The following is a 10,547-nucleotide window of genomic DNA, read 5'->3' as shown; positions in this document are numbered from 1 at the left end:
TGGGTGCAGGTCTGGTCTGGTCCACAACCCTAGGGGCCACCTTTCTTTTTGGGCTGGGGGGCACTAACGAGAACTCCCCGTAATTCTGCTGGGACCCCCGGGGCCACCTCCACTCACTTCTTAGGAGGTCTAGGCAGGGAGGCTTTGGACCAGCAGCGACAGGAGAGCAGATCAAGCATCAGCCCCATCTGAGGTTCCATCCTCCCTGAGGGTGAAGCTGGGCCCCGGGAGCGGGACTGGGGCTCATTGGGCTGTGTCGGCACTGTATATGCCAGCAGACATACATGTATATTTTACATATGTGTATATAACATATATATTTACAAGGAAACAAACAACTGAGCTGGGGGCTCTTTAAAATGTTCCAGCCAAAGCTGTACCCAAAGGAGGGGGAAAGGGGGGAAAAAAAAAAAAAAAAAAAAGAGAGAGGAAAAAAAGGAGGAAGATTTTTAATTTTTTTTTCCTCCAGACATCTGATTTACTCCGTGACTCTGATGCTTATCAACAACGCGTGAAGATTGCAATAAGGATCCTCCCTGGAAGGCGAGGAGGAGTGACTTCCAGGGGGCTGGGAGGAGGTGGAGTGCAGGCGGCTCTCGCCTATAAGGAGGTGCCCGGCGCCCGGCTGCCGCTTCCCCGCCGCCGCTCGCAAGGTGAATTTCCGCGGCGGCAGCCGGGGGAGCGGGCTCGGCTCGGGCGCTGCCGCCGGCGTTTGGAGCGGCTCCTCCAAGGGCCGCGGAGGAGGGTCCCTCGGCCGCCCCCGGCTCCGGCTTCCCCATCCTCCGGAGTGCCTGGATGCTGGATGGAGTAAATGAGCGGAGGAAGAGGGAGCGCACAGAGGCTGAGAGGCGCCGGGAGAGCGGGACCGGGGGAGACGGGCGGGCGGCTGGCTTCCCCCTGCGGGGCTGAACATGGATTCCCGAGCACTCGGGGGCTTCGCTCTGCTGCTTTTCGGTTTTTGGCACCTGGGATTAACTGCAACAAATTGTGAGTAGCGGGAGCTCACGGAGTTGTCGGGGGTTGGGGCGGGCGGGGGTGTGGGGGGGAGAGATGGGGGGGGAAAAAACTCCCTGAAAAAGGGGGTTATTGCAACATGACCTCTAAGAAAGTTAGCCCGGCTCCGGTTTGCTAATGGAGCTTAGAAATGCAAAGTTGCGGCCAGGTGGAGGAATTTGCTCGCCGCCGTCCTGCCGGTGTGGCCCTGGAAGTGAACGGGAGCCGCTGGAGCCTGCAACGAGCCTCTGGCTGGTTTTCCCTCACGGTTTTCTGTCCTTCCTCTGGCCGCGGTTTTTTTTTTTTTTTTTTTTTTTTTTTTTTTTTGCGGCCAGTGTCGCTGCCGCTTGCCCTGCCTCAGCCGCCCGCCGCCGGCGGGGCCGGGGCTGCCGGTCTGGAAGGGGTCGGTCCTTCCCGCATGAGTCGGGGGTGCCGGGATTTTGCGGGCGCAGCCTCGCCCCATCCAGCCCGGCGGAGCAGCGCTGGTGGCACCGGGGACCTTCCCCCGCCCCGGCCCCGGGGGCGCCGTCGGTTCCCGCGGGCGCGGCTGGGTCCCGGGGCGCGCTCGCCGTCCCCGCCCGCAGCATCCCGGGTGGGAAATGGCTGTTCGCTCCCTCTTCCTCGGGAGACGCCCCCCTGGGAAGTTTCCCCACGTATTGCTGCTGGCCTTACGGGCGGCGCCGGCGGGGTCCGTCCCCGCAGGCAGGAGCCTCCCCTCGCCGGCTGGGCTTTGCGGCGCGGCGGCGGGCGGGCACCGGCGGTGGCTCTACGGGGCGCTTCGGCGAGCGCGGTGCAACCGGCCGCCGGTGGGCCCGGGATGCTCCGTGAGCAAGGGAGGGGGCGGCGGGCGGCGCAGGGAGCGGGGCCCCGCGGTGCGCGGCCTCCCCCGCGGACGCGGCCCGTCGGGCGGAGCGGGGCGGGCGGGGGCCCCGGCGGGACGCGGCGGGCGCTAGGGGGCGCTGTTGCCCCGCCGGCGGCGCGGGGCCCCGGCCCCGTCCCTGCCCGGACGCGTCCCGTCCCGTCCCGTCCCGCGGCCGGCGCCGCCCCCCCGCCTGCCCCATCGCTAATTGCTCCCAAACGAGCTACCGCGCTGAAGGCGGGGAACTTTTTTTTTCTTTTTTCTTTTTTTTTTTTTATATCCCTTTTTTAATTTTCACTCAATTAAATTACGGTTAATATGTTTTAATAATGTTCGCGAATACTAAATGGCAGGCGATTTGAGGCTGAGGCTTGCCATTACTGATGCAGTCATAAAGTTAATTCCTAACACTTAAAAAGAAACTCTGCATTAATGAGTTTTACTATTTCACGGGTGACAGTTTAATTTCCCAGTGCCAATAAACATTTCCATTGAATACACACTGCTTCCTAAATATTTAGGAGTCAATCTTTTTAAAGCGTAATGATCAATGGTTTTATTATACTGTACAGATTTTACTTATTCATTGGGCAATGAATTAGCATGGAATCAGCTGTAAGTGCTTTCCCAGGAGCTGAGTGAAGGAGCCTGTGAATCTGTAATAGCTACAAGTTCCCTAGAAACCTCGTTAGATCGGCATGTGAAGATATCTGTGTGCGTGCGTGGACCTCAGTAATTGCATCCAGTATGAAAATTCATCACCTTCTTAAATAAATCATCTCTGTATGTGGGAGTTGAGGGAAGCGGTGCTCCCTTCCTCAGTTTTGGGCTGAGAAAGATTATATATGGGCAAAAATAGTGAATGTTTTGTGCCTATAAGTAGTATCCTGAAGTATATTTAAATAGCTTCATAAAAGTGCCATTGCTTTTAAGGATTACTGAGCTCATGGGTACCCAGTAAACTTTCCAAAAAGAGAAGTTACCAGATTCTGCAAATGGGAAGCTTCAGCACAGGCCGCTGTCAGAGCAGAGGTCCTTCTGTTTGAAAGCCAAAGTGCAAATGGGAAAGCATTACTTCTCTGCCTTCCTCAATTGGAACACTTTGGCCATAGGAATCGCATTCAGATGCCTATACTGGTATATTTATAACGGCTTCAACAAGCTTCTTTCTGACAGGTTTTGCAAACAAGAACAGAACTGGGGACAGTATTTACAGTGGAAAAGGAGTATGGTTCCGGGAGAAAGAATGCAACTTATTTAGTTTTCTTCCTAACATCTAACAAGACGTGAATCTAATTTCTTTTTTTCCTTGCTTCTAAATTAGGAATATCTTAAAAATGATTCTTTTCTCATTATTCAATTTCTGTAATGTAAAAATCCTGAGTAAGTCAAAATCTTCCCCACCACTGAGAGATTTGATTCCAATTTCCTCTTTCGTAATAGTTTTTAATTAAACAAAAAAATTGCTAAAGAAACTGCTTTGAAACACAGCTACAGGCTAGGGGTCAGTAGACATCATTAGAAAGACCAAAATTACCAAATGCTAATAAAACATAAGAAATTCCTCCCACTTTGCTTTTTGCAATAATTTATTGCATTAGGTAAATAGAGTGGCAATCGGATTTCTCCCCAGGATGCTAATTACTAGAAAATGAATAAATAGCCATGTACGTTACATTGGCAAGGAGTTGCATACGCTATCTGGGGAAACTGAAACTTCTGCATTCATCAGGTAGACAAGGGGACACAAAGCCTTGCCTGTGATATAACAAATTAGTTGCCCTTTAGCAGCATATTCTGTGATCTGGAAACCTTAGTAGCTTTGGCAAGTCTAGATTTCCAGTTGTCGAATGCAATTTTCTTTTCTTTCTTTTTCCTTTTTAAAGGAAGGGGGGAAATAGTGAAAATATGGAAAAGACTTGCTGGAGCTTTTCTGGTTAGTGGTCCTCCAGATGGTTTGGTGTCATGCATCTTAGAAATTTTTCCTGTTGTTACTTTACACGTTTTGGCCCCCACCTTCTTATTTATATCTTTCTTGACTGACTTTTCCCACATGGCCAGAAGGATGTAGTCGATTAAAATGCCTCCTGGACAAGTGGCACCTTCTAACTCCCGTTGCAAGAAGTTATTCTCAGAAATGATGACACGTTTCCACTCCTGAGCACAGCCTCCTCTTCTACCACAGAATCCCTAGCATTTGTTATCCCAGTTCATTAGCACTTATTACCCGATCATGAGACTTTCAAACCTGTCACTTAAACTGCTCATGACTGCCAGTCAAAGCTGCAGGAATTCCACGTGTGGTAGAATCAGATCTCTTACTGAACTTCTTATTGAAATATATGGTCAACCTATGGTCCACTACTCTGCAGTAGATTTAGATGTGGCCTTACAGTAGACTGTATTTAATAACAGTATTCAGTTAAAAGGTAGGTAGTGTGTGTCTGTATTTCTATTTATTTTGAAATGGGAAAGAATGATCTTTTTGGATTTGAAGAAAACATATGTTTTCTTGGAGAAGGAGACTTTTTTTAGGCAACAATAGTGTTGACTGTGATTTTGGTCTTCCTTTACAGTGATCTAAATTGATAGTAACTGCCGGAGTCAGACAAGTGTAAGTGAAAATCTCCAGGAGAAAATTTGACTGTGGATACTTGAGGCCATCAAGATCAGTAGGGATATTTGGAACTTGTAACAGCATGAAAGAGACCTGTCGGGTCAACAGCGGCAAAGGCAAGAGGTCTGTTAAACAGTGACCTTTCTACCCATGTGGTCAGAATGCGAAGTTTTTAAAAGATCTGCTGGAATAGGTACAATATTGATCATCTGATCTCAGGCTGCGGCTCATTTGCTTGCAGGCTGAGTAAAGTGGATCAGACGCACATCTCTGGCTTTTCCTCTGGCTCCAGTACTTAAATATTCTTTACAAGAGACTGGTATTCAGGCATGCTTTCCTCCTTTTAGCTCCATACAGGGAGAAAAACATATGTCTTCAGATGCAACAATGAAGAAACAGTACAGATTAATGAGATTTCCTGAGAGAAAGGCTGCGAATGAGATTCCTGCCACGGCAAAGTCCAAGGGACCCACTGCTGATCAGTGTCTCTCTTGCACCGTTGTCATTATCTAGCATTCAATCAGTTTGACTCAACTAGCGCTCCTTGGCTTTGGACCAGTCTTAAAGACGGTCTTTCCATGGACTACAATGGTCTTTGGATTCTGCATCCACCAGGCAGATGGCATTGCCAGCCCACAGGAATCTATCCAGGGTTATTATCATCGCAGTATCAAATACATTGTCTGCTTGGACAATTTTTTTTTTCTTTTTTTGCTCTTAATGTCATGCAAACGCAGCAGGACTTTTCATATAAATTAACAGCGAGAACAAATTGTTTTCAAATGTGCTCGGTACATTTGTACAAAGTATAGACTTCAAGTGGAAAATACGGCGACTCGGGGTAGAACAACACACTAGTGAAGCTCTCCCTGCACATGGCAAGTACAGGCTTCTGCCAGCACCCCAGTGAGCATAGGACTGGTGAATGGTTTTAATCACTATAATCAGTTTTGTACCAATGGGGAACTTAAGCAGTGTATCATAAGCAAGCCTGGAGATAGATTCTCACATTGATTATACATTTAAGTATCTAAAATAAGTCCTTTGGGGTCATACGGTGCGATCATGACCTGTGCTTTCTCGTTAGATCAGATTCATATTTGCCCTGCTATATATATAATATTTTCTAAATCCATGGATTCCTCTTCCCCTCCCTCCCCTTTCTCTGCTGCTGTTTGAAGGAAGGGGAGTTCGGATAGCTGAATACTGAGATGAATAAGAATCCAAAGGCGGCGGAAGTATGGGATGGCACTTATTTATTTTTAGCCCCCAAAATGCATTTTCTAGAGATGTGACAGGTTTCAGCTCACTTGGCAGACTTGAATTACTGTCTTAACCCCCCCTCCCCCCACCGAAAGAGGTGAAAATGGGAGAAACACAGAGTTGCAGGCGTATCTGTCAGCATCACACCTGACGAGGCTCTCTATGCGCACCTGCTCTGCCTTAGCCCGCCAGCCCCTGCAGTCCCACCAAGTGTTCAAGGGAGTGGGCTGTCTACCTAGGGCACCAGGTAACCTGCTGTGCTTTTTATGAAACAATAAAGGAATCTGCTGGGTTTTTCCACACCCAAAATTGGGGGAAAGATATTCTGGCCCTGTAGCATCCACTTTTTCGGACTGCTGCTGTCTCACTGATACAAAGGCCACACTTGCATCATGTCCGTAGGACGTGGTTCTCGCTGGACATATTTCTTCTGGGTCTACGCAGGAAAGAAAAGAAGGGTGCAAAAGAGAAAAGAACTGGTAGATCTGTGTGAATGTTTTCTTTCTGCTGTCAGTAAAGTCTAAGAGACACGGACTGTTGTTTTTTCATTCTTAACTTAACTCCCTCTACTCAAACCAAGAAAGATGGGAAGACAACAGTGTAATACTGATGTAATAAAGATTTAAAATTACAGGCAATTCTTGGAGGCTTTGAATGCATCGCTTGGTAAGGAGGGAAGCATCAGTAGACCTATTAGCATGTCTCTGTAGAGTCAGAGGAAAACAAGAATTTTTTTGCACACAGTGCTTGACTGATATCATTGATAACTGATTTCCTTGTATTAATCTTGTCTCTGAATTTTCTAATTGCCCTATGCAGATTCTTGTGGGATGATAATGCCATCTGTTCACTGGATCAGTGCAACTGATGATGTTTTAAATGATGAAAACAATGCAATATAGAATCTAGAGGGAAAAAAAGAGATGCCAAAACATTGATTTATTTATTTTTAATCATCCGCTCTGTTAAACAGTTAAAAAAAAAAAAAATTGGTAGTTCATAATGTGGTGATCTAACTGCCCTTCTGCATAGATATGCAGAAAATATTTTGGATTTTAGCTGGTATTTGCTCCAAAAATAAAGGAAAGTAACTTAGTAAAAGAGAGAGCATGAGGCCATTTGTAAATGTCATGAAGGATCTTGCATGATCTGTATTCCAGGAGAGGAAATCCCATTTTTCTGACTGCGTTTTGCCTCTGCATGATACTAGCTCTTTCTCTACATTCTTACAAACATATGCTAGAACTCAGATAATTCGGTCCATTTCCAACAGAAGTTTGTGCTCAGAGATTATCAACACAGGTTCTGAATAAAGCAGTGGAAGGCTGCATGAACTATAATACTAAACAGGTATTAGAGTACTGGTTGGTTCAATTATTATATTTTGTAATCTGTGAATTAAAAGCCTGCAGAGTTGATTTTTTTTTTTTTAATCACAATTGTAGTACTTTAACTGAAAAGAAGATACAGAGCTCAGAGAGACAAAGTAGTCTTCTAGGTAATGGTAGCTTTTCTTTTATCCAGTGTTTCTCTACCGTAATAAAGGCTTCGCCAGTGTTCAACCACTCAGTCTCTAGTGCAACCCCAGAGGTCTCAATCTGCACGGGCATTGAATAGCCCCAAATACCAGAAGGATGCTGTAGAGAGGGCAACAGGATGCGTTAAGTTCATGGACATCTGTGATAAAAAGGTTTCTCTCTTCCGTGGCAGGAGTAGTCTGTGGAAATTATGTTGGAAGAGAGGTGCGTGTTCTACTCTTTTTCAGACATTGTGTATGGATTTGGAGACTGTTTCCTGGTTGAGAAGGCGGCTTTAGTATTAGAAAGAAATGTCAAGAAATAAATGATTCACATGGTAAAAGCGGCACTGGTGCCTTAGTCTCCCTCTCGATCAGTGGCAGCATACCAGTGTAACTTTTTTCCTCACCCTATGCACGTGCCAAATCAGAGAGAGGAGTCACGCTTGGAATCAAATCCCTGTGTGGCATTGTGTTGCGGATGGGAGGGGGTTTCTAGTGAACCAGGGTGCAAGTGGGTTTTTAAGTAAACTAGTGGATTTTTCCTTCAGTTTGAGTCTAATTAAAACTGGCTTTGGATAACAGAAGCTCAATGATTTCTGTTTTGTCATGAATGGTGATTACCTAAGAAAACAAATTAAAGTAACATTCGTCAGCATCACTGTGATTCGAGATATGGAGGTTGCTTCAGCTCCAGGATTGCCGGAGCGTTGGTGTGCTTGTATTGGACCAAGGAAGTCCAGATACCTGATCACAGAGGCTGGCTTATTGGTGAGTTGGATGTAGGTGCTGGAGGCTTGCTGGGAAGAGTCTCTGACTCCCTTCTGTCATAGTCCACATCAGACACGTTACAGCAGTGATTAACATGTAACATGTTAATGTTAACAGTGTAACATGCCAACGCTATTTCCATGCTGGACAACACAACTCCAAATTTGAGGTTAAGGGGTGTTCTTAACGAGCATCACTGTTACATGGATTCATAAGAGCAATAACAAGAAAAAGCTAACTTTGTAATTGCTCATTCAGTGCCATTCTAGACTATAAAAGGTTTTTAGTGGCTGGTGTTAGTGCGCTCTTTATCAAACTGATAATTGCCTGGGATCTGTGCAATCTTCCTGGGATAAAGAGCATAGAGTTGCCGTGGGACACGCTGCACTCCTTTCAGCCTGGTACCCAGAAGTACTCAAAAGACATTCAGCAACACCCACAGCAGTGGAAACTGTGAAGAATAACTATGGTATCATTCTAGGGGACGCTTCCCTTTTGACATTGGTAATTAGAGTTTAGCGTGGAGCTCCAATGCATGAAACAGAATGGTATTCAACACTAACCACTGTAGCACAGTAGGAATTGGACTGGAAAGGAAATAAATGCGTTTTCATTCTCTGTTTTATTGCGTGTATTGAGAAGGATTGAGCGTTGGCCCTTAGGAATTCTGGAGCATAAATTTTTCTTCTAAAACTATTCAGTGCACTGTGTTGCCAATACAGTAGTAAATAATAATAATAATTTTCAAATGGGTAGAATCCTCTCCTTGTTCCCAACTGGGCAATAAGGAGTTGATAAATGCTGTACTGCCTGGATAAGAATTGGCAAGTTCCATTTACTTCGGCTCTAAATGGTGAGGCATTGTTCCTCGATGACAATGGTTCTTCACTGATGACAGCTCTTCAGCAGTCCAGGAACAGAGACAAATACCTTGTGATCTATGTCACCAGCGACATAGCTGTAGTCATTCCCATATTAGTTCAGTGATGTCTCTGTATGTTCAGGCCTAAATTGCCCCTACTTCTGATGTAGACGCTATGAGCCATTGCTCTATGTCCTCCTAGGTCATAAAAACAACCTACTGAGCACTAATAAGGCTATTTTCTTCCTTTCCTCCATGCAAATTTATCACTGGAGCAGGAGGGGAAATGGCATTTTTTTCCTGGAGAATATCTGGTGTGTCTATAAAATTACGCATACGGAAAGGAGCAGGAGATGGAGTCTGTTCTTTGTAGGGAAAGAGGGGAGGTCACAAAGGGTCTTCTCCCAGTTTCCCATTACTAGTGGCAGCTTCCTAATGCACCCAGTGAGGTCTGAATTAATGGCCCAAGTGAGTCATCAGTGAACTCTTAGGAGTAACACGTGCATTTGTAGTAATCAGGATGGATTTATGAATAGGACAAAAGGGACTAAATATGCTATGAAAATGCATGTTGTAGGGTGTTTTTTTTTTCCCCTGATGCATAATTCATCCTCTTCTAGCTTCCATGAAAACAAAAACACTGTGCACATAAGAACCCATTAAAAAAGTTAATCCCACAAATGGCTGAACACAGAGAAAATCAGCTTTTGTTTTAAAAGGTAGATTTACTCAAATCTTCTCTAATTTGATTTGCCAGTGGGGTATAATTTAAGTCAAACAAGTTAGTGGCATTACTTGCTATATGAAGGTCTAAATATTTAATAGATTATGAGAAATGCTTGGCCCACAGGATAATGAGCTGAGGAGCGCTCATTCTCCACAGTGCAGAGGGTAAGCTAAAGCCAACAGTCATAGCAAGCAAAATGGAGAGGGAACTTCTCTTCACAGGATATGGTCTTCTAAAGCTGGCCTTGGGAGCTCTTCTATTAGAAGCAAATAATCCTGGGGAAACTACCTCTATGAATAATCACAGGGGCTTTTTAGTAGCTGTAAGAGTTCATGGTCTTCCCGTGGTCCCTACATGTCTGTGATGATGTCCCCAGTGAGCCTCTCCTTGCCAAAGCACATGCTCTGGAACATGCAGGATGCTCCGTACTCAGATAAACCCAGTGGACATCTGCCCATCTGCTCCTGCACAGTCATGTCGGCAGGAGGGAGAGCATCGGTGCCTCTACAGAGGCTGGTGCTTCATCAGAGCTAAAACGATTTGTCTAAAGCTACCTAGGAAGTCTTTGAAAAAAAACAGAATATGGACTTGGAGGTATTGGATTCTAGGTGGGCGCGTTACCCGTAGGCTGCCCTACTCTTTGTGCAACTGCTTGTGAGGGCACTAAACAGAGCAGAAGGGAGAAGAGAAGCCTTATGCAGAAGGAACAGCACTGTTGGATTGCTTCCTACCTGCCCCAAAAAATTCCGAGGAGTTGGTTTGTGGTGTTTCATTATATTTAATTTTGTATCAAAATAGTTTGCATTTTAATTTTGGAGGAAGAATCTCCTTCAGCAGTCCCTAGCAAGATTAAACAGCTATGGCATTTTTCACAGAGACTGTTTGTTTGGAAAAGAAAATGAAAATTTGATGAATTTCAATCAGATGTAGCTTGCAGCA

At 45.6% G+C, this 10,547-nt stretch overlaps 1 protein-coding gene across 3 annotated transcripts in view; it reads left to right on the top strand.

The window, feature by feature from the left end:
• Positions 1-571: 571 nt before the first annotated feature.
• The window catches only part of CNTNAP5 (contactin associated protein family member 5), a 296,300-nt gene continuing 286,324 nt past the window's right edge, over positions 572-10,547 (top strand). For all 3 annotated transcript variants that reach the window (XR_012588190.1, XM_074593548.1, XM_074593549.1), the window contains exon 1: positions 572-987. Coding sequence is in view for 2 of the 3 variants with exons in the window: in XM_074593548.1 (XP_074449649.1) it covers positions 912-987 (76 nt within the window). In the remaining variant the exon portion in view is untranslated. The remainder of the gene's footprint in view (positions 988-10,547) is intronic.

Source organism: Larus michahellis, chromosome 7, assembly GCF_964199755.1.
Source record: "Larus michahellis chromosome 7, bLarMic1.1, whole genome shotgun sequence".
NCBI classification, from domain to species: Eukaryota; Metazoa; Chordata; class Aves; order Charadriiformes; family Laridae; genus Larus; species Larus michahellis.
This window is presented reverse-complemented; position numbering and strand designations above follow the sequence as displayed.